General features: G+C 46.1%; 1 protein-coding gene across 1 annotated transcript in view; it reads right to left on the bottom strand.

Moving 5' to 3' along the window:
• Nucleotides 1-24,329, bottom strand: part of GRIN2B (glutamate receptor, ionotropic, N-methyl D-aspartate 2B) — a 206,735-nt gene that overhangs the window by 21,355 nt on the left and 161,051 nt on the right. Inside the window, exons 5-9 of the mRNA XM_009322194.1 lie at nt 9,396-9,604; nt 8,913-9,084; nt 8,088-8,241; nt 6,415-6,540; nt 3,195-3,424 (exon numbers count right to left, since the gene is read on the bottom strand). Of these exons, the coding sequence (XP_009320469.1) occupies nt 3,195-3,424; nt 6,415-6,540; nt 8,088-8,241; nt 8,913-9,084; nt 9,396-9,604 (891 nt within the window). The remainder of the gene's footprint in view (nt 1-3,194; nt 3,425-6,414; nt 6,541-8,087; nt 8,242-8,912; nt 9,085-9,395; nt 9,605-24,329) is intronic.

The raw sequence follows: 24,329 nt of genomic DNA, 5'->3' as shown, positions 1-24,329 counted from the left end.
GTCAGAGCAGCTCTTTGCCTGCAGGACTCACGAGGTCAGTGCTGCTCTCAGGGAGGAGCGGGTTCCTCCTCCCCCAAACTGCCCATGGCTGCACCAGCATTAGGAGCCACAGCTTGACATATGATTTAGCAGCTGCAAGGGTTAACATGGGGGAATTAACAACCATTGTGAAGTGGGTTCCTGGGTCAGCTCTGGTACCAGTTTTGGGCCAGCTGAGCACAAAGGGGTGGCATTCAGCAGGGTGAGCATCACCTGGGCCAGAAAGAGAGCGGCAGATGTCACTAAGCTCAGTACAGGGAGCCTCCAGCCATGCTCAGTCCAAGGTACTACCCTGGCACAGAGGTATCTGCTCCAGCCCAGCTCAGATGGGCCTGCTCAAGCATCCACACAGCAGAGCAGGGACATGACGTTAGTCATTGTCTTGCATGTCATTAGGAAGTAAATGCTGGGGCACAGCCAAGACACCATCCAAGTCTTTAGACAGCTGGAGCATTTCAGCCCGCTTTTCTGGGCAAGCGGCAGGTCGGCAGCCGTCGGCACCGGGCAAGCGCCAGGTCGGCAGCCGTCGGCACCTCTCAGAGTGGCTCTTCCCAGGCAAGGCCCAAGGAAGAGGGTCCAAGGAGACCCTCAGGGTGGCTGTTGCAGGGTATAGCCAGCCTGACCTTGACAAGCATTCCCCAGCCAGGCACAGTAATGAATTTTGTGAGTGCATTTGGCATTTTGGCTGCTGTACAGTGCCAGTGGGACACCTTCCCCAGGTACTGTCATGCTACAAAGTCATTTGCAAGCAGATCTGGGTCTAGGCAAGTAGAAACAATATCCCTTAAAATAACTAGCCCTTTGCCCGTTGGCTTGGATTACATCCTCTGCTGACTCCTTGTGCTGGACACAGCTGCCCTTGCTAGCTGATGTAGCAGGCCAGGAGGTTCATCTCCCTCACTTCTGCTGTGGACACCAGATCACACACTGGAGATAAAAGAGACCAGAAGCTACAGTTGTTCCTCTTGGCCACCTGGCATTGGTCAGGGACTGCCTCCTTTGAAAGTCTGAACCAGCTAATTTAAGGAGGCAGGAAAAGGGAGGAAGGGCACAGCACACCTCCATCTCCCCTGCATGTGGCTGCACCCTGCATCCTGGCCAAGCAGTGCATTGAGGGGGTGAGCGAATTACAAGCAGTATGCCGGCTTTGGAAGAGGGAAAAGAGGAAATTCAGAAGATTGAATTCCTCCCAAACCAGGGCATCTTGAAGCAGTGTGACAGATGCCTGGATCGCTTCTCTCAAATTCTGCAGGGCCCTCTGCATGTCTGGAGAGTGGAAAACTGAGTGGAAAACCATGAGCCCAGTAGATCAAGCTCATTCACTCACTCTTTTGCATGGACGTATTTCCACCTGTCTTTATTCTCCAGAGGCAGCAGTTGGCCTTCAGTTTTTGCTAGCCAATTTTCATCTGATTCCAGATGCTCTGGTAGATCGTAATTTTATCCAAATGTTGCACTTGCACTAGCAGCTGTGTTTGAGGCATACCACAACAATCTGAATATGTACTGTGGCCTTTCTCTTCCCCAAGGAACAAAGCACATATGCTTTAGAATAGCAAAAGCAAATACAGGTACGTAGGCAAAGAAAAGTAGAGGAAAATGACCTCAATCCAATACACATAGGAGGCCACACAGTGAAATCAACTAAAATACGCCCAGAGACCTGTATCCAAAGGCTCTGTGAAGCTCCAGGAGTTACCGCTTTCAACTGGTATTTCATGCACGTATCTCTGCAGGTATGAAGAATATCTTGAAAAACATGAGAATGAAAGCGTGGGTCTCTCCATGAGCCTAGGCACAGCCTGAAACAATAGATCACAGGTATGAACTATCCTATTTAGCTCAGACGGTTGAATATCTAATGATGACAAACTAATGTTAACGCTGATAGGGCTGGCTGATCTTGAACAGTGCCTTTCAGCGTGAGGGAGTCCACAGCTTCTAAGGAGTCTCCACAACAACCTCCACCTGGCAGAAAAGCATCCTGCCGCCCCACCCCCTCCTCAACACAGCCCACTGCAAATGTGGAGACAGCGTGAAACAAATTGAGGTTGAAATTAAAACAAATAATAGGAGCACTTCTGCACAGATTGTATTATTATGTGCCATATTTCATTCCAGGAAAAAACAACAAAAGGAAAAAAAAAAAACTCTTAAAAGTTAATCCACCACAGAATTTCCAGCCTGCTGCGCAGGACACTGTATACACAGGGGGTCTGGCCACAATTTATTTCTAGACTGTCATGGGGGACATAAGAGACAGCAACTATAACCAGTCTAGCAGTAACAAACCGACACTTGCAGTCCTCTTGCCGCTATCCCTGGTAGCAGTGTGTGCAACCTATTGCTATTTGGTTGCCCTACAATGGCATGACCCCTTAAACAGCCCCAGTGACTGAGTAACAAATTCAGCATGGGCAATCGAACCTCACAACACTCAATTCCTTGTGAGTAACCTCGCCACAAAGCAGAAAAAAAGCAGTGTGCAAAGCTTCAGACCCTCAAAAACCAAACAGTGCTACCCTGCGTGCACAAGCAATCTCCTCAAAATCCTCAGTGTGCAGAGCCCAGCAAAAGCAAATGCTCTGCGAGGACAAAATGCAGTGCATGTAAACAAGGCAGCAAAACACACTCTGAACAGGAAACCATTTCTTGTGCTAACCTTCCAAAGGCCTCAAAAAAATGACAGTATAACTTCAAATGCAAGCAATAGTAAATAATCAAAGCCACACTGATTTACCCCCATGGGCAGAACGTGTCCCCAGAATAAACTAACAGATCCTATTTGCTAGCCTAATGGCCAGCATTCCCGCACAGACAAATTACTTCAACCTGAAAAAAACAGGTTACAGCCATTATACACATCATCTCCAAAGCTCCATTAATTAATTTCTTGCTGACAATCAAGGCGTGGTTTGGGATCATGCAAGCAAGCACAGTTCAGTTCTGTTTCTAATTAATTCCTGAAGTGCTTAAAACATGTAAAAATGCAACTGAATACCAACGAAGAACAGTTGTGCTATTTAAACTAGGGACTAAAGCTATGATGTGACTCTGAAAAAACTGAACTCCTTCCCAGTAAAAGCAAAGAAAAAAGGGTAGAGCAGCCTCTTCTGTGGAAAAGGCTGCTTTGGGGGTTTGGGTGGATCCATTACCTTTTTGTCGCTCAAGCCAGACACCTGGTCCACGTATTCCTCTTGGATCATGAAGGCAGCCAGGTTGGCAGTGTAGCTGGCCAGAAATATGACAGCGAAGAAGGCCCACACCGACACCATGATCTTGCTAGTGGTACCCTTGGGATTCTGCACTGGCACAGAGTTGTTGAACACCAGCCCCCACAGCAACCAGATAGCTTTGCCAATGGTGAAAGAGGGACCTCCTGGCTCTAGAGTGATTGAGAAACATGATTCCACAGTAAGCATCTCAGAGTAAGTGGTCTGCATTCTATTCATATACACATCTTGACTTCAGAGTTAAGAGCAGTATCAATTCACAAATGAAATGAATGTCCGCAGCTGTGCTCCCCTATGTTCATGACACCATGTCTCAGCAAAGTGCGACCCTGAAAAATTACTTTTTTAAAACGTCCTCAGGCTTCCATATTTATTCTGTCTCAAAGATTTCCGCTGAAGCCTTATACAAGGGCTTTTTTTGTATCAGATTGGAGTATGTAAAAGCCCAAACGTTCCATTTTGGTTCAAGTGTTGTCACCAGAAACAGAGTTTGCTCAGAAAAACTCTATCCTCTTTGCTAGATACGCAACAATGATGTTGTTCTTGAACTCCCAGCATACACCTGTGCAGAACACGGCCTTCACTGTACTTGTACAGGTGCAAGGAAGAGCACCATCTGAAATAACAGGTCTCTACAAATACCTCTGCAAGAGGGTTTCATTACCCAGCCTGTTGAAGACACACAAGCCAGAGAAGAACACAGCTCCCTCTCCCATGTTCTGTGTCTAAGATACATAACAGTGACATATACTCTGGTCTATCACAGGAAAATCAGCAGCTCTGCCCCAGACAGTCCAGAAGCAGACCCAGTGTTTTAAGAGCTGCTATTTTCCCTATTCACTTTTCAGCGTGGGGGCTGACTTATACCCCAAAAGCCATGTGTGCTCATGAAGCACTAGGCCTGAAAACTTGTGAAATCCTGCCGGTCTCCCAGCAGCCTCAGATCCCCAGCATACGCTGGTTCCATTAGTGGGAACCCAAACCAAAATTTGCTCAACTTGAGCACAAGAGGAGCTGTCAGGGAGACTGCAGATGCAATTACTCCAAGGATCCTGCTTCAGACACCAAGAAGACCCTCTTAGGATGAGAGCCCTCTGGCACAGTTCAAGGGTCTGTCACTTTTCCAGTGGTGCCAACCTGGCTCTGCAACCTTTTGGATTAGCATCCCATGTTTTATCTCCTCCCTTGGGTAGGCTGACTGGTGCCTAGTGCTGCTGCCTCTGGTTAAGGTTGGCTCCAGCAGAGGGACAAAAGGGAAGAAAGTTTTGACACTCCAAACCCCTAAGTAGGGAATAGCATAGATCATCTGAAAGCACTGTGTTACTCTAAATACAACTGAAAGGTGCAAGGGCCTCATTTTGCACCCTGGGAACTGCACACCAAATTCAAAGCAGAATCATCACCTGGCAAAACTGGAGCATCTAGATGTCAGGGAGACAAAGTCGCTGTAACATGCCAAACATGGTTTGGCAGTCCTTGTCTTTTTACATGCTGGATTGGTAGCGTTATATCCTCTCTACCTAATGAGCCCTAAGACACACAGGTGTAAGGCCTGCAAATCATCAGAGAGAACTGTAAGGTGTAAGAAAATCTTGAGAATTTCCCTCCTAAAGCCCTTCTCTCTCCACTGATCATTCCATGTGCTTTCACAGTTACTTTGTCAGCCACAAAACAAGGCAGCAATGGGAGCCTCCGATCCAAACCAGGGACCCGGAATCCTTCTGAGCTCTCCAACTTTGAATGCCCCAACAACAACCGAACATCATTTAGGGGTTAGATCAAGGCATGCCCACCTGACCCTGGAGAGAAAATCTTGGTGTCCATAAAGAGAAAATGCAGGTGTGGGAGGCAGGGGTATACTGTCATAGACTAGTTCGAATGCAGTCAAAGTAACATCAGACAGAGCATTCATTACCAAACAAGTATTGCAGTCTCTGCAGCTGATTTCTACATCTTCAAGTTACAACTGTCAGGCATAATACCTGCCTGATCATGCAGTACTGTTCATAATTACTCAGAAATATTGATACTTGCAGTTGCAGTTCAGCTAACTTAATAACTGCATGACTGCACACCTGTACTAAGAACTGCTTCCAGTCCCACATCTCTATTAATATGTCTCAGGAGACTCACAGGTTTAACAGTATTTACTTGTGTCCACAGATCCATGTGGTTATAATCAGTTGCCATAAAGGCCCTCCATAGCTCCGTGTTAAGAGAGAAGTTTTCCACTTCCCCATATATGTGGTTCTGCCTGCATTCTCATTAACACTTTTTTTTCTCACTCCTCTCTAATTTGATGGCATAAATTCACTCAAAGCACTAGACTGAGGAGCAAATGAGTGCATTTTCCAATAACTGTCTCTCTCCCACTATTCTGAGTGGACCAATAAACCCAGAGAGGTTTGAAGGGCTGATTCATCGGGGGGTGAAGATTATGGAGATGACGGAAGGCTCAACTTGCTAACTTCATGCCAATAAGGCAAAAAAGGCTGTCTCTTAAGCTGTCTGTCCATCCTCTCTTTAAGTCATCGGGCTGTCTTCTGAAGATCAGAACCACAGAGATGGGTCACTTACTTGTTCCCATCTTTCCTGCTGCCCTTGCAAAATAATCCATCACCCACTCCCAGAAAAATTATCTTCCCACTTTCTCAGTTGGTCTTCGCAAGCCAGAGAGCCAAGTAGGGGAGGGACATGCCCAGCTGACAGATGTGGAGTCTGGAGGACATAGCACTATTCTGGGAGGCTGGCAGAGCAGCTTGCTCTCCGGGGAGACGTAGCACTGAAGGATGGATTGAAAGCACTGAGCCCTCTGATTGCCTCAGAGAAGGCAGCACCATAGGCACTGCCAGCATGGGCTACTAGGACCCATTTCCCCTCAATGAGAAATGAGCTGGAGCTGGTGTGTGCTTTAGAGATGAAAGGCAACACAGCTCCGTCTCCCGAGCCAAGCAAATTACCCATTATACACATCTGCTCTCTTCAGAGCCTTTTTTCCACCTCCATCCCTGCCCTCTTTAGTCCGAATGCACAGCTCAAAGCAGGCTAGATCCATATCATGTTCAAGGCAAAGGAAACGCCCTGACAAAGGAGCCGGGATTGGAAGTCAGAGAGGAAGATGGCAAGGAGGGACTCCTCTTACCTCTGCCATCAGCAAGGCACCGATTATAGCCCACAGGGCTGAAGTACTCAAAGACGAAGACAGCCACCGCAGAGATGATAAGCAGCATCACAAACATCATCACCCATACGTCAGCACTGAAAGGCTCTGGAGAGGAAGAGAAAACCATGGTGAAAGACCTGATACACCACCTCACCCCTCTCTCACCTCCTTTGCTCTCCAGAGCACCCCAGTGAGAGTGTGGGGCAAACTGGGCTGCAGAAAAACAGAAGGTACAAAAAAAACTTCGACCCAAGTCTGAAAAACTTCTTGAATTGGGAGAAGTGAAGTTTCTGTCTCTGTAATGACTGCATTCCTCCTTACTGTTACATTTGTGACACATGGCTCCATCTGGAACTACAAGCAGCCATTGTGGCATGCACTGATAAAATAAAATGCATCGATAAAAGATTGTTCCCAGGAAGTCCTCCAGCACCATCTGGAGAGAGTGGGGAAAATCAAGCAGAACTGGCAGAGTTTCAGACAAGCATCCAACTTTCAAGATGCTATTGAGCCAAAGAGCATCTCCAAATTTCTGAGGTTCAGCCATAATGATAGTAGTTTTTCAGCTATTCCATTCCTGTAGCAATGGGAACACTGGCTCATTCTAGAAACGTTAGTGTTCATATTCTGCAAGTGTTTGATCTCTGCCAGGTTTTCTCCTTCTCCGAGCCTGAACAGATAAAGATGGAACTGAACTAGATCAAATAAACTTAGAACTTTGCTCCAGACTATAGCCAATATTGCAACCTCAGTTAAATTGCAATTTAAAATTTTGGAGTTAACTATCGTTGTTTTTACATACCCCAGCAATATTGGTGGGCTTGGCTAAAGGCAAAAACTCCTGAAGAGTGAATAGTCATGAAGCTCCTACTTAAAGAGGTTTGGAAAAAATTCTTTACCCATATAAAGCTATTTCTGTTTGTAATGTTCTCAGGATGCTGGCAGAGAGCAGACAGTAATTATATAACACATATACTGTGTTTGCTGCATTATAAAGCATTTTATAAAGCCAAATAGTAGATAGTAGGAAGGCATGGATGTCTTGGGGAAATGCAGTAACATTTCTGTGTTCTCTGATCACTCTCCACCACCAAAGGACATTAGAAATCACTTTGGAAGACACAGTGTCAGCACAGAACTGATGGCTCAACTCTTCTTGAAAAGCTCTATTAGATCTCCAACTTCTACCAGTTGCTTTGACAAGGGAGGGTCAAGTTAATACCTTTTTTACAAATAAAGTCTCTCAAAGTGCAACAATTTATTGCTAGTTGTTATCACTAAGTACTATGGCATACTAGCTATAAGGTTTGAATCAATTTTCTTCTGGTTTACACTCCTTGAACATGCTATTAGTTGAGTCACTGGGAAACCACATGCTGCAGAGTAGGTGACCACACTGAGTGAGCCCATTCTTTGCTGGGATTAGGCATACAATTGCTGAGAAATGCCTTGGAACTCCTAGGCAGTGCCTGTTTGCATTTGCCTGGATTTTGCTTGCTTGGGATTTAGAACTAAAACATGACAGTTTATTTTTGTATACCTGTCCCACAGGTACTCCCAAAAAGGGACTTTCAGGCTAAGAATCACAAGCAACCTTCACCTAATTTTCAATGAACACAGGGTGAAGTTTTAATTTTAGATTAAAATGATACCTAAGAAGGCAGAAGGTGAGACAGTTCCATTGCTACGTGACACCATGACGCTGATTCCCGTCTCAATGAAGGGCACAGAGAAATCCACCACTTCTGAACGCTCCTCATTAATGGTGAGGGATCCCACAGCCATATAGGCCCGTTTAGTGACGACCTGGAGGAAGGAAAGGAAGAGATCACACACAGAGCCGAGGCACCTCTCAAGCACCACAACCAAGCCCCTTCTCACCTTCCTGCCTTTCCACACAGTCCTTTTACTCCTGTAATCCCCTTCCCTATATTGTTTCTATCATCTCTCCTTTCTAATCTTTCATCAGGACACCTTCTTCTTTCAGGAAATCTATAGACATTAATCTTACCCTCAAAGCTGGTATGTGTATAAAAAATAAATCTGCAGAGGTCTTAGGATAAACACATCATCCACTGAGAAGATGTCTTATCTCATTTTTCTGTCCTTGCTTTCTCCTCCCTCTAACACTGCAAAGTCTTATTTCATTCTTTATGCACCTTATATACGATCTAAGCGTAATCTAGGTTGCAGCCTCTCTGGTGCATGGATATCACCCTCTTTCTTTGACTGTGAAGGCCAAATTTGTGACACTATAGAGAATAATAAGTAACCATCAAACAGGAAAGGTAGTCATCGTCAGAGTGTTAGAGCAGATTAATTCACCCAGTGCCCAGAAAGGATCCAGACCAATCATTTCTAAAGAGTCACCTCTGTCCCTTCCCCAGAAGGGGATCCAATAATGATGGGAGACCAGACCTGACCCATGTCACCCAGCCCAGGGGTGAAGCCCACCATGCCCTCCCTTTGCTGCTGACCTCTCCAATCATTCCATTCCACGTCCCATTGATCTTTTTCCCATGCTTGCCGTTAGTCACCAAGTAGAGGTCATAGGTGAACTTGACAGACTTTGAAATTTTCTTGAGGATGTCAATGCAGAACCCCTTGCAACATTTCTTCATGTAATCTGGCTCTTCATCGGTTTTGTTCCTGAACCGTCACAACAATAATGGGTTAAAAGACTGGGGAAAACTCCCTTAATTCCCTTCTGTTTTCAGTATGCACTCCCCCTCCCACATGTGGAAAATTTAATTTGTGCTATCTGTGCTGGAGGGTGAAGGGACACACTGTGATGATTTGCCCAGTGGGGCCAGTCATGAATGGACACAGGCCAGGCTGGGCAAACAGAGGTGACTTTTCAAAAAAGGATTATCAGGGTATGACGTATTGGCCCAACAGACTCTCTACATTCTGCTGAGAAGGGAGACCCCAACAGGAGGAGAAAAACCCAGGGTGCGTACTCGGTCACTATGCGTTTTTGGCAAGGGACCGTGTTCCTCATGCAGGTGCCACTTAGGGGGTCCACATTCTCCACAATGACGAACGGTGCCTCTTCCAAGGTCACGATACTCAGGTGATCATCCTCACGTTCCTCAGAGTCGGGATACAGCTCAAAGCGGGGCCACACGTAATACTTCATCTGCAACTTTTTTTCCTTCCATTTCCCCACCTGTGGAGACACAAACCACAAAAGATAGGCTTCTAGCTATCCCTCTACATCAACCACAGCTCCTGCAGGCCTGGACAGGAGAACAACTCTGGAGTACCCAAGCTCACAGCTCATGTAAGATGAGGACATTTCTGGGGAGAAGGCTCTGAGTAAGTGGGTTCAAACCAGGGGAAAGTGGAGAACAAGAAAGATGTCTGTGTTGTCTCATCTCTCTGATGGTCTCACCCTCTGGGACAGTGAGTGGATGACCAGGGGGATACCATCACCATGGTCAAACAGACATGATGTCTTTCAACCTTCTCAGCCAAACAACAGCAACAGGGCTTGTTGTCTCCTGAAATGTTGACTTCCGCCTACTAGCCACAATAAAAATGGGGGGGGGTTCCTGCTAAAAAAGATAAGTATATACAAATACTGAAATAAAATGTCATTTTGAATCAGAGAAAATGAAATACTTCACTTGAAAAAGTAAAAACACCACTTCTTTATTTTTTTCAGAATTTTGTCTTCATTTGTTTTCAGTGAAATTCACCAAATAAATAGATTCATTTTAACCAAAGTTGATTTTGTCCAGAAATAACAACTTCTTCTGGAAAAAGGTTGCCCATTCCCAGTCAGGACTGAGTTCTTCCAAGAGACAGGCAACTGAAGAGGGAGATGTTCTGCATTTTCAGGAGTGTCTAAACAGGATAAGAACATAGACAGAGATGCTTGCTAACAGTAGTTCTCATTATCCCCTGCTAAGGGCTTACTGAAATACCTGCTCTTGTCCTTTCACAGTGACTTGGTTACATACCTTAGCTGGAAACAAGGAATTGTTGTGTTTCTGACACAGGAAAAATAAAACCAAAGAGCATCTATGATTTTTTAATCTTGCTATTTTTCCATAAGGATATATTGCAATTTTATATCTTTTCATTTTCCTTTTCTTAAGTGAACAGAGCTCATATCTTCAGTGGTCAGAAAGGGGGGTGGAACTCAGTTGCCTTATACCTAGTGCCACAAATAAGAGTTGTTTTGAAGCCATTCCAGTCCCTGAAGAGACAATACGTGTAGCACACCCACTGCCCATGGTAGACCATTCCTTGCAAAAATTCCAGGAAAAGAAAAAACCTGAACATCAACTATGCTTTCAACTATCAAAGTCTCGCCTTTGTTCTCAATTCTCCACATCACAGTTGACACTAATTAGCACCTTGGCTGGCAGCTGAAGCTGAGAGGGCAAGAAACTCACTGGGCTTTAGAAGGACTTTCCTGCACGATCCTCAAAGAAAGCCCTACAGGACAGGGCCAAGACACGTTGACTTGATGGCAGAGGCAGTGTGCGTGTGTGGGAAGCTTGCACAACTGCTCTTAGCGGTGTACCTGCTTGGTGGGTAAACAGAAAAGCTTCATTCCACTGCAATCCAACACCACCTCCCACCACCCCCAAATTTCAGTCATTTATTTATTTAAATGACAGGACGGGAGGGAGAAGCACTTATTAGAGGCTCATTAGGTGTCAGCAGTTATTCTGTGAAACTCAAAGCCCAGCTGGGGTTTGGCATTTGAGAGCAGCTAGAATTCACATAAAATGCTTGTCACCTTGAAAACAAACAAACAACCGCTTCATCTGGCCATGAAAGAAAAATCCACTCTGGGGGCTTGTGGAGGGAGAAGAAAGGCAGAAGAAATCACCCAGAGACAGCAGCCTCCCCATCCATCCTAGCAGCATGAGCACAGAACCCCAGTGAGCGCAAGGCAGTGGGTTTTGTAAGAAGGGGGGGAAGTGGCCAGGCAGCTGGTCTTACCTTCCCAAGGGCCCTTATGACCAGCAGTTGGCAAAAAATGCCAAGGAGAGCTTGCCTCTAATGTTCCCTCTACCTCTGGAGTCATGCTGCTCAGACCAGCAAGCAGGGTACACAGCTATTTTTCGTCTTTTTCTCTCTCTCTCTTTTTTTTTTTTTTGGTTACTTGAGTGGGCAAAGGGGAGTTGTTTTAATTTTTAAATACACTTTGAGCAGCAGGTGAAAGCTGGCAGACTGGGAGCCTCAGGAACTGGTGGCCCCTTTTGTTCACAAAAGACAGGTAGTGATGTCTAGGGCAGCAGAAGGTCTGTACTCATGCTAATGTCTAAGCCTGGATGTGGAGAGTGCATTTCTGAGGGAATAAAGGGCATATACTCACATGCTCACTCAGGGTCTGCTCAGCTCTGGACTTCCCAGTCACTGACCAAGCAGGTCAATTTATCATCATCTGAGCCAGAGATTTCTGCAGTGCAACTTTAGCCCTCAAGTAACTGAGCCCAAATCCCCAAAACCAGTTCAGTGAAGCCACCAGACAAGCAGAATAACTGCACACATGGGGCTCAGTAGGGACCAGTGATTAAGATGCTGCACAGAACAGCCCAGACTTCAGCTCAGTAACATTAACTTATCATAGAAATAAGTGGTTGATGAAAGAGACATCTTACAGTATCTCAGCAGCACTTAGATATCAACAGTAATAGGCATGATATAAACCCCTAAGTGATAAATTAGATCAGATAGACAAACCCAACTCGTAATTACCCAGAAGTTCTCTGGGACAGAAAGGGGAGCTCATAAGGCTGTGTGCCAGGCACGTTTCACAGCATTGTACTACACAGACAACTTTATGAAATTAGGATAACAATGACAGTCTTGCCACAGCCTCCTGCATGCTGAAGCACCTAACCCTAACCTGCAAATACAGTAGTTCACATCCTTTCCTTATTATCCCAATAAAATTATTCTAAATTGTCCAAAAAGGAGGAAAAACAGGATGTAAGGGAATGTTCTGACCTAAATTTTCCAATTAACTATGGAGTGTCTCAACAATACATGCAAATACTATGTTTCACTGCTAACCTGAACAATCAGGCACACCATATACCTGCAGACATGTACAGATATGAATAAGCAAAGTCAGAAAAGCTTTGTGAATTAAGAGGGGGCAGACTTCTTTACATGTTCATGCATGCAAGGGTGAAATGTGTATGCATGTAGTTGAAGAGCGGGCTTAAGCAACATGTGGGCAAGGACAGTAAGGATAATAAGAAACACCACATGTGCAGAGGATGGAGACAATGCAAGAGAAAGAAAATACAAATGTGCATCGTATGCTAGATAATCTGCCATGAGAGGGAAGGAGCAATTCACCGTGGGGACAGAGGTTAGCCACAACAGAATTAAATGTCACAGATTTGTCCAGGTAATGATGCCTACCCTTAAAGAATATAACCTGCCAAGCTGTGCAGAGCAGAGCAAAGCACTTCTGAAGTCTCAGGGTATTTGGTATTAACAGCTTGTGAACTGTTATTACTTAGGTTTTGCTCAGTGCTTGCCTCAGCAAAAAGAGGAAAAATAAACCATCCCAGGCATCCTACATATTTGTCACCCTGCAGTTTCAAGACCCACTGGGCATTCTCCAATCAGAGTCTAGTCATCCAAACTACCACCAGGAGCCCTGGAACGTCACAGAATCAGCAAAAGTGAGGATGCTAGGGATCTTTAAAACCCGCTTTCTAATCATATTCTCCAATCCCTAGGTGTGTTCCTGTATGCCAGGGCAGGGCTCCTAAAAGCCAGAATTTCACCTTAACTTCCCCTTGCTCTGTCTGTACTACATCTGACCTTATCAAGAAAGGAAAGCCACTTTGGTTTGGGGATGAATTTGGAGGTGTTGAGGGAGGGGAGCAGCTAACTTTTACCTTAAATATAAGATCCTACTTTGGATAATAAGCTGTTTGGAAGTAGAAGACCAGTACATTTGCAAAGAAAGAAAGTGAGAGCTGTTGTAGAACAAAAAGTCAATCATATATGCTATTGGTTTGCCTAAGTATATAAGCTATCCCATGCAGACAAAAGTTAAGATTGCCTATGCAAGGGGAAAATAAGTGAGAGCCTTCCAAAAGCCTTCCAGCAGGCTGGCAAATTGCCTTAACCGCGGTATAATGCAGCCAGAATAAAAGTGTTCTGCAGAATGTTAATGCACATCTTTAATGAAAAGTGTATCATATTAGTTCCCTGAAACTAATTCTTAACAGAGGCTTTTGTCTCCTCCCAAGGGAAGCTAAGGCTTGTAACAGCCATTTGTGGCAGATGTTTGTCTAACCTGTCCTTACGCTGACAAAGAGCCCACGGTCTCTGTGGGCAGTCTATTCCAGTGCTTAACTATCCTTCCCATTAAAAAGGGTTTTTTTCCTGATGTATAACCTAAATCTTCTTGCTGCAATTTATACCAGAAGAGTATATTTCCTTATTCTTCTACATGTGCTCTTTTCAGTGTTATCAGGTCAGTAAGATATTTATAACACAGAGGATTTGGTAGTCTCATTCAGCGGATATCTTATCTCATTGGAAAAAGCAACCACCTGTTCAAATGACCAGCACCCAGTCTCACCATTTACAAAATCCTTACCCAGATGAGTAGTACGGACAAGTACAAGCTACTCCCATGAACTTCCAAAATTGTCTGTTCTAGCCAGGGCAAAGCCAATCTCTGAGCTCCTCCTAATATGCCAAGGCAGGACTTCAAAACACAAGAGCATCTGGAGAAACCTCTAACTAATGTCAACAGATGGAAAAACAAAACCTCCTAGAAATTTGGCTTTCAAGGACTAGGCAGCAGAATACAATTCTGGCTAAAACCAGAAATGTTCAGATATGTTTTTTAGGCAAGATGCTTAGAGGCATTGTATTTGTATTTGGGGTGAAGGTTCAAGGGAAAGCCTGAACCTTCAGGCGCTTGTTTTTCAACAGGCTGCAGGAGAACTATGTCTGGGCAAAGTCTTTTGGTAGTTTTTATTTCATTCAGGCTCCCATTTGCACCATGCCTTGCACCACTCTCTTTTCATTTAAAATGTCTCACTTCCTGCCACTCCTGGTACAGAAGAAATACAAAATGAACAAAAGGGATTTGGTTTCATTTACAGAATAAAAGAAAGACCATTCCAAACTCACTTAGGACTTGTACTGCTTTCTGCATTTCCCCAAAAGTTCAATGTTTCCTCCCTTATTACGTTTTTTTTTTCCAGGAACAGAGGGGTTTGTTCATTCCAGTGAGGAAGCACTAAGGCAACAACACAGAGCATGGATTAGAAGGCAGAAATTCCCTATTCCACCAAGGACCTTTGGAACCTGATCTGCATCTTTGTGCCTCCACTCCATGTTGTGTAAAATGGAGATAATGGTGTGTTTTCACCTCTGGGGTTCACTGGGTAGATAAATACAGAAAAGGCCATGAGGCTCACAAATAGTATGCAAATGAGGAGACACACACACACTTGTCTAGAGCTAGATGAGGGAACACATTCAGCATGTATCTGTAAATGGTGTAAACGTGAAAACTTCCTGCCTTTTATTTTTGCTGTCAGATAGTTAACTGGAAAAAGCTTATGTAACTTTTAAACCTGATTTTAAAACATGGAAGAGGGAAGATCAAATATAGAAAAGGTAAATGTAGGATGTTGGGCAGCGGGCAGAAAAGAGTAGTGTTATTGGTAATACAGCTGATGGAAAAGCATACCTAACCCCTCTGGGAAGAAGGGAGAGTCCAAGGAGAAAGAGTCTTGTCAGTACAATTCGTACAGATCCTGAATGAGGACATGGGAAAACCAGAACAAGTGGGCAGGACCTGAAAAGGGCTACTGTAGGAATAACAGAAACACCATAGAAATAGCAAGTATAACTGGGACACTGCCAATGGAAGTATGGACTGCTCAGGGTACATAAAAGTAAAGGTAAACCTGGGGGATGCTGTTGTAACCTTAATGCTGCAGTAGACTGTGAAGAAATAAATCATGCATAGAAAGTGGAATCATTTGGGATTGAGACAGTTTTTGGAAGGCTGGTGCAAGATATTCCACCAGGTCTGAACTACAGAAATCTACTGTAGCTCCACAGGCTTGGCTTTCAGTCTGGGTAGAGATGTCATTACTGTTATTAAAGAGAAATTATATCAGGAACTAAGTCATTATGGGAGACTTTAGCTTCGTAGAGATAAGGTGAAGAACAAATGCAAATTTTAACAGCAGCACCCTGATGTCTTTTTCTCTTGATCTGATAGTTGACACATTTCTTCACCCCAAAATTACTCAACAGGCAATAGGTCATGCTGTTTTACACTTGGTTTTGGGCAAGTGTAAAACAACGAGGAACCTTACAGAAAAGCTAGTTATCAGCAATAACCTTGGATTGAGCGATTAGGGGAACAGAGAGCCTGCCTTAAAGGAGGAGATTAAAAAGCTTGTTTAACTTAGATAAATGAAAGCCAAGAGAGGATATGACTGCTCTGTATAAATAAAGGGTGTACAGATACACAAGGGAGGAAGAAAAGGGGGGTTTAAGCAGAAAAACATTGTTGGTACAAGAACAACCGGTTGTGAGGAAATTTGCCTTGAAAATAAGATGGATTTTAACCATCAGCAGAGGGAAGTTCTGGAACAGCTGCCCGAAAGGAGCTGTGAAAACAACTAAAATGGGGTCGAGAAGAACCACAACTGGTTTGTATAGGGCTATATGATGTTGCTGCCCAGAGCAGCAGAGATGGGACCAGATGAGCTTTTCCAGTCCAGGGGCCTTAAGTAAGCAGAAGCAAGAGGAGGAATTCCTCTGTGGAAAAGAGGAATTCTGCAGAATTTCAGTTTGCAGATGTCAAAACTCAGTCTTAATCATTATATCTCTGTCCCCCAACTAAACCACATGAACACAAAGACTCTTGTTATTGACATAGCCACCTCCTGTGCCCATACTTCCCTCATTCAGCAGCAAAACCTTCTCCAGTGCCCTGAGAATGGAACATTCCTCTTAGCCTTCACCCAAGCTGGTTAAGTCATGACTCACACTTACAATGCTGACATCACAGGCATTACCAAATGTATAATTCCTGTGATGCCACAGGTCTGTATCCTCACATAGGCTGGTCTACAGCAGGTGGAGAAGAGATGCCACAGAGAGCAAAAATCTCCTGTTTACAGACACTTGAGGTGATTAATTAGCCACATCAGCCAAAGCAGACAAGAAATGGTTGTGAATGCTCCACATGCAAAATTAATTAACACAGAAACAACACTCCTTCCTGAACCTCAAGTTCACCTTCCACAACCACCTGGGGAAGGCTGCTTTCTTCACTGCACCTGCAGAAGCAGGAATTGCTTCTAATAGCCTTTCAATTAAACATGTAGGCTGCAGGCAATGGTGGAATTTTCTTCCCTCTATATTTATACAGCACCTATCATATGCCAGAGAGAGGTTCTGCTTAGAATACAGACATGGTTAAGTACTAGCTCTTGCTTTACAACTCATTCTGGGAATAAAATTCTTTGCAGAAACACAGTCGCCCCAGCTCACTGAGGTCTGGCATTTACACAGCTCTTGCCATTTTTGCCAAAACATTTCTTTCCGGGTGCATTTATATGCTTTTTGCAGTTGCTAAGGTCCTGTCCCCTGCCACGATTAGCCTGAGAAGGTTAATGAGATATGCTTTGAGCGCTTCTGACTTCTGCAAAGTCAGTGAACTATGGTGTCACAGAAAGGTCAGGGCTGTGAAAATGCCAAAGTGTTTGCCTTATAAATCATTCCTCCAAACCAGAAGGTACCAAGACAGCACGACAGGCATAAAACCAGCCAGGATCACCTGATAGCTCCCTCTGGGAGACGGTGTTGTTCTTGGTGGTAGTGTTAACTTGGTAGCCCAGGAAGTGGTTCATCCAGGCAAGGCTGGCTCATGCAGGAGCAGCAAGGTTTCCAGGGGGACATATTTTTTCAAATGCCTCAGTGCTACCTGATGTACACATAACCATGATTTATGAAAATGCAGACTGCAATCAACACAGGAATAATTAGGAGACACGAGGGGAGAGGCTTGAGGAAGCTGTTCATGGTAGTGGGGACTGTGATCTGAATAGGCTGGAGGATGTAACTCAGCAAAGCCACAGCTTCTAGGCGGGGCAAATCAGGTGTTAGGATTTTGGAAGAATTAGAAAAAAAATTATATCTTAACAAATGCTGCAGACCAACTGTACCATCCAACATAACCCACCTCCAGCTAACAGGCAGTGACAGCACCTGACTCAAACTCCTACTTCAATAATGTTGCATCCTTAGAGCCATCATGCCCTTCTGAAATGACTCTGTGTGAGGAGAGGGGAGCTTGATACAATGTTCTAAACTCCAGCAACATCAGTCTATTCTGATGCTGGTCTGGGAAATAAAATCTAAAGCCAGGGAGCTTATACTGCCTCTATTCTTGCTCATCTAAGGAGAAAGGAGGTTTCACCTTGAGCATCTCTACTGTTCTCTGCAGAACCGTGAGGCAGGGGAAAATCTAACAGGGATACTGGTAAGATTGCATGTTTTGTGTCACAGGGGGTTTGGGAGTCACAAAGGTTTAAAGAAAAATGTATTTTTATGTGCATGTATAGACATCTAAATGCTTTATGAAAGCATTTCGCAGTCTCTAGGAGTGCATCCGCATTGTGCAGGTGTGTGTGTCTGCATCCAGTATGTGTATAAAGGCATATAATGCCCTATCTAATGATTTTTCCCCTTGGCTTTCCCTGTTGAGTGCTGGGCTTGGGTTTGCATTTTGCTGAGCTTTCATTTCTTTCACTCAGACTTTTTTTTCCCCTAAAACATATTACACAGAGGGAGGGATGGGCTTGCCAATTCACACCACAGTCTGGGAGATGGTTTAGAGCTTCTGCTGGTAAGTGGGCCCTGCACAGTGGTGTACAAAACCCCGACGTATGTTCCCCTGTGCAATGACACCTACTCTTTACACAGAGTGAATCTCTCTCCCAGCATCTCTTGGGACCTGAGGCTGAAGGAATGTTTAAAAATGCAGATCCAGAGGAAGGCCAAAAATGCCTCCTTGTGCTGAGAAAAGCTAAATGTTGAAGCAGGCCCCAGTAGGGGTAGGAAAGGAGGCAACACGGAGAGGGGGTGGATTGCCTAAACCTCACTGTTTTCTGAGCTGTGCAAGCAAGACCGAAGGCGCAGATTGCTGAAAAGCATCTCCAAGAATATCAGAGAGATCCTTTAACTTTCACCGGGGGACGTCGCAGCGGGTGAAACACCTCCCCATCCTGAATACACCAGCCAGAGCCCCTGCCCTCCGCACAGCAGCCCCGCATTGCCCCTTTGCAGGGATGTACACCCACCAAGAGAGGCACAGGCAGGCATGGCCGTATGCATGCCCCTCTGCAGAGGGACGCAGCATGCTCAGCTCTTCTCTCGCTGGTGAAAAGGGGAGGAACACGCCTCCTCCAGAGGAATTACTGCACATGTTGGGAGCAAGATTTCACAGAACGCAGTTACAGAGCTGCATGCCCCTATGCCTTTCTTCTCCCACCACTGAGAGCTCTGGGCAGGTGATTGCAAATGCTGTCCCCGCCCGCTGCACACCCTTTGTCTGGATCCTGGCCCTGGATTCACACAGCCAGCCCCACCACCTCCGCACCTTCAGGGTGCATGTCTGCATCCCCCCCCAACCTGGCATATGGCAGGGGGCCTCAAGCACTGCACCAGAGCTGTCCCAAGAGGTAGCCAACCGAGACACTGCTCCAAATTATCACTGGATCTGAGTAGAAACATCAGCTCTGCTCTGTATCCTGGTTCTCTGCCAGGTCTCTTCACTCGGCTTTGCGAAGGGGAGAGATGGGAAGCAAAGCTCTGGGATAGCGGCAACCAGGGACACCCTTGCTGCTTTCCCTCTACCCCGTGTTTGGTTAAGGGGGCTGCTCTCTGGCATCCTTGCACCTTTTCTTATCCACAGACTCCCTTGCCGTCTCTATGGAGAAGGCACGGAGATAATCTCATGCCCTGACTCAGTTCCTCCCTCCCTCCTTCTTTCTTTTATTCACTCAGGTGCTCCCCAATAAACACAGGGGACAGGGGATGGGGTGGGGGGAAGCCGAGGCAGCAGACAGCCCCCACCTCACCTTTGTGAGGAGAAAGGGACAGTGGTTCCTCATGCCCTGGCTCATCAGCACCCCACCTCTCACCCACCCACGGTCCTGCCCCCACCACCACTGGTGTGCACCTATGGACATGATCCCCACTGCACAGATCTGTCACCTCACCGCTGCCTCCATCATGTCTCCAGTCTGCTGCCCTGCTGCGCCCATGCCAGGACTGGCCACAGGAGTGAGACCAGTGCAAGCGGTGGAGAAACCCGCAGGGATGGAGGAGTAACTCATGGTGTGATTTCCCCCCCATCTCAGCTCTCACTGACTTAGAGCTGGGCTGGTTTGTCCCCATCCCAACAGTGCCCAAACGATAGCCTCTGTCCTGAAATGAAGTGCTGTCCCAAACCACAGCAGTGTCAGTGCTGTGCGTCTCTGCCAGCAGTGAGCATTACCGGGGTACTTCTGTCCATGCTGCTGCACGCCAATCTGGCATACAGGAGAGGCTGCCAAGGCCAGCCGGGGGCTCCCAGGAGCTGGTGTGGGCTGTACTCCCCAGCTGGAGTCTCCTGCCTTAGGAGCTTATATTCAGCCTCTCTGGTGGATGACAGCTCCAGAAAGACAGCCCACGAGCTGCAGGACCCCCACCTGACCCACTGCTACAGCCAAGCACTGGGCTTTGTTTGAAAACCATGGCACTCTGCCGTGTTTGGGCAGAGCATTAGACAAGACCTGCCAGCTCTACGTACACCCTACAGAGAAGACTCGGCCCTTGGATGGAGCCCACCAGCAGGACAGCTGGTTCACTGCACACGTGTGCATTACTGCCACACTGGCGGGAGCCAGAGAGCACTCTGTGAGCGGCAGGGAGCAGCTCTGCCAAAGATTTTGCTCCTTTCCTGTCCCATACACAGGTGCAGACACACACACACACACACAGAGGTACCCCCAGCAGCAGTTATCCTAAGCTGATCTGGGCTTGGAGTCTAGGCAGAACTGCCAAAGGCCCAGCTGAGGCCATCTGGGCTGCAAGTCATCTCTGTGCAAAAGGAGTACAATCAGACCAGAATATGGATAGACAGGGGTAACCTTGAAATCAGCAATTTGGGAAGGAGAGAGGAAGCTATGTATTTGCCAAGCCCAGCTAGCAAAGAAGGGTTAAGCCAAGGACTGCTTTCTTGGGAGCATGGCCTTAGGGAGATAAAATCCTCCCCTTCTCTCAGCCCTGATGGCCTAAAAGTAGGAGAACAGGCATGACAGAGGCAGTTTTGGAGACATAAGATGAAGCTAAGGCTCTCAGCAGGTTGCAAAAGTTCTTTTGTGGCACATCTAAGTCCACACGTGGAATTACTTCTTGCAGTCTGGAATTAGCTGGATGACTTCGTGTGTGTATTTAAATGTGTGTGTACTGTGTAGTTACCTCTATTATAAGGGGAGTTAGTAGTAAGCCTGTAATTAGGTTCTCTGACACTTTCCATTACAAGAGTCTTCGGCTGGTTCCCCGAGAAAAGCCAACATCTCCATGTTTTGCAACAGGCATTTGAAAGTCAGCAGGGAAAAAACCCTGAGGCTAAGAACATGATTTTTACTTTGGCCCATCAAATTTCATTCACTCTTAACTGCATTATAAACTGTTAAATAATCATCATTTCTTTTCTGTCACTTTCTTGCAGAAATCCTGGCAGACAGCCCAAATGGCATCTGAGCATAAATGTTTTAAGAGCTAAGCCCATCAACCCAGTAAATCAGTGGGGACATCCCCACAAGTACCACAGCCAGTACAAGGAACACCTCAGCTTTAGCAGAGCAAAGGAAAGGCAAAAGCCCGATCAGGCTGCCTACAAAATGTGGACAAACCATCCAGGTTCTCCTCTATCTTTTAAATGCGCCCCACTGTGAAAAGGTCACTTGCACTCCACCATTTAGGATGCAGAAGAAAGGCAAACCAGTTTGAGCTGCCATGACTGTCTGTGGAACAAATACAGGTTAGTCACTGGGTTGAGCAATCAGACTCAGTGCTGAAGGCTCAGCATGCATGAGAATGAACAATAAATTTCTACAGAAAAGATTTTGGGTTTTCCCCTTAAAAACAAAACAAAACACACACACAAAAACCCATAAAGCAAACTACACTAAAGGAACTTTATTTAGGTTGAAATATTAGGAAATGGCAGGTTTATGGTTTCCTTTTCAGCCTTTCTTCCATCCCACTCGTGTTGTGTGGACATTTTGATTCAAGTTTTAATTAATGAGTGCACGCAACTGTCTCCATGGGGTCCCTGCCTCAATCCTTGTACTGCAAAGAAACTTGGAGGAGCAGAATTAAGGTGGCCCGGGAAACAAGACTGGCATTTCCTAGCTTGATTTCACAAGCTAAAAATGAAATTACTGTTCTTTTATTTTCTGTATGTAATTGCTTATACAGCTTGAATGTGCACGACCTCTTACAAAACCAATAAATGGGCCAAGAAAGTATCAGTGAAGATGGAGAAAGAGCTATCCATGAATCACCATGCAATGGCAGAGGAGACAGGAATAAAGAAATGGCAATGGACAGCAAACCAATCAACCAATGTAGAGATTATGCAATCCCATTTTATGACGAAAGAAGGAGCACTGACCTTGCCAAGGGGTTGAACAGGGCAAAGAAAGTAGAAGCCAAATTGGAAGGGAGCACTGGAGAGACGTGGAAGAGGGTGAAGCTGGCAGGTCCCTCATGGTCGTGGTGCCCAGAAGGTGAGAGGAAAGGAAGGCACTAATCAGGCAGATTATGCTGCAGGCAGGTTTCTCACATTGCAGCAATATGCTTGTAACAGGCTAAGGGAGAGAGAGGGCTGGTCTGCATGGGAGGTATGGACAGGACCAAGCTGGCCTGGTCTGTGTAACCTTAGAGTAGAAGCACAGGGGTGGGGGTAGATGACACGGGGCCACCAAGCCAGTTATGGTCCAGATGCCATCTAGCCACGTTAGCCCAGCAGGGCTAAGCTGAGAGCTGAGGCAGCTTGCCAGGCTCACGCAGCTGCCTTGCACCACGCAGTGCTGCTGCGTCCCTGTGTCGCTGCTCTGCACGGCGTGGATTTACCATCGCAAGCCTATGCCAGCTCAGGCAACGCATAGCCGGGTTTCACAGGGCAAACTTGCCTTAAGCAGCTACAGCAGCTGTGCAGAGCGCAAATGCTTTCTCCCCAAATGCCCAAGAGTGTAAGGGACCCAAGTGCTGGCTGTAATCTTGTCCTGTGCTTACTCTGTGACCTTAAGCAAGCCACTGAAGCTTTCTGAAGCTCAGTTTTCCCCTCTGTAAAAGGCTCTTAATAATCCATCCCACGTTGCAAAGGGGATGAACAGGGACGTAACAGCTGAGAGCAATGACAAAAGTCATTATAGTAAGGAGATGCCTCAGCTCATCCACCCCAGAGGAAACTGTGCAGCTCAGGGCTGCACCTACAACACCCTCATACCCCACATCAGAGGAAGGAGCTTTGCCGTAGAAGGGTGCCGGTTACTGCAGAGCGACCGTGCACACCGGCAGTCAGCAGTGGAAATCGTGCTGATTAATGACAGAGCGGCAGTACAGCAGGTGAGGCATGTGGATCGACAGCTGTAAAAGGAACAGCGGTATTTTATACGGTACTCGCTAAGAACTAGTTTGGGATCAGGAGATTAACTAAAGCTCGAGAGCACATTCTTGGGTTCTCTCCAGCTGCTCTGGAAGCTGAAGTGGCACAAGTGACCAGGCAGCTGTCTTTCCTGGCTCTCTGAAGATACCTTTCCTGGAAGAGGGAGCACAGCGACGCTTGAGCTGGCACAGCGGTGCTCAGCCTTGCCCCTGTCAGCCTCTAGGAAGCAGGTCCATCTCACCTCCCATGCTCAACGTAAGGATCAACCAGCTAATGCCCTGGGCCACAGCTCTCCCTCGTGGCTCTGAAGCAGCCTCTCTGCCACCCCAAGACCCCATGCAGCAGGTCTCCTCACACAGAGGTGAGATGTGGGTGGGAGGGAGACTGCAACCTCCTCAGAGGGCAGGATCACTTCTGCTGTCCTGCCCTCCTCGGAGCCCTCCTCCAAGGATGCTCCCCAGCTGCAGCCAAGAGCTGTGGCTCACCAACACAGTGCTGTCTTGCACAAGGAAATGGAGGGAGCCTCCGAGACCTGGGCAGGAGAAACAGCCTTGGAGACAGACCAGCTGATCAGCAGTCCTTAGTGACGAGATAGGCACTGTGGTGGGGTGGCCTGCCAGGTGCAGAGCAGCCCCACAGCCAGCCCAAGGCACGTACAAGTGCAAATTTGCCTCAGTGCCAACTTTAGCCCTGCCCGCTTTTCTGCTGTGCCAAGAATATCCAGTAAGCCAGGCCTTACCCCTCTTGCGACAGAAAAGATCATGCTTACGACTGAACATTTATCCCTTCCAGTCTGCTGATTATTTCACCAGGCAACCTTAACGTTCCATTAATATCAGTCTTTGTGGAGCTAAATATATACACTAAGCACATATACAAATACATATAAATACGTCTCTATCTAGCAGAGAATCCAATTAAGTGAATATGTTACGCCTTAGTAATTAATGAATTCAACAAGCTGAGCTGCCTCTTGCATATGATTAAAGTTCAAGCAATATCAGTCACAACAGCAAAAAGATTCCAGATTTTTCTACATGCTATCTACAAAGAGATTGTTAACGCTTAAATCAATGGGCAAATTCAAGTGTGTTTGCAAACCTCGGGAAATTCATCTTCCCAATGACATATAGTCTGTCCTTCAACTCATCATAGCCTGTTCTTGCATGCAGCATCTCAGACCATTCCTACCTTCTTATATATC

This window comes from Pygoscelis adeliae, unplaced genomic scaffold (assembly GCF_000699105.1).
Source record: "Pygoscelis adeliae isolate BGI_AS28 unplaced genomic scaffold, ASM69910v1 Scaffold60, whole genome shotgun sequence".
Lineage (NCBI taxonomy): Eukaryota > Metazoa > Chordata > Aves > Sphenisciformes > Spheniscidae > Pygoscelis > Pygoscelis adeliae.
The sequence above is the reverse complement of the archived record's forward strand: the minus strand, read 5'-3'. Positions and strand labels throughout refer to the sequence as shown.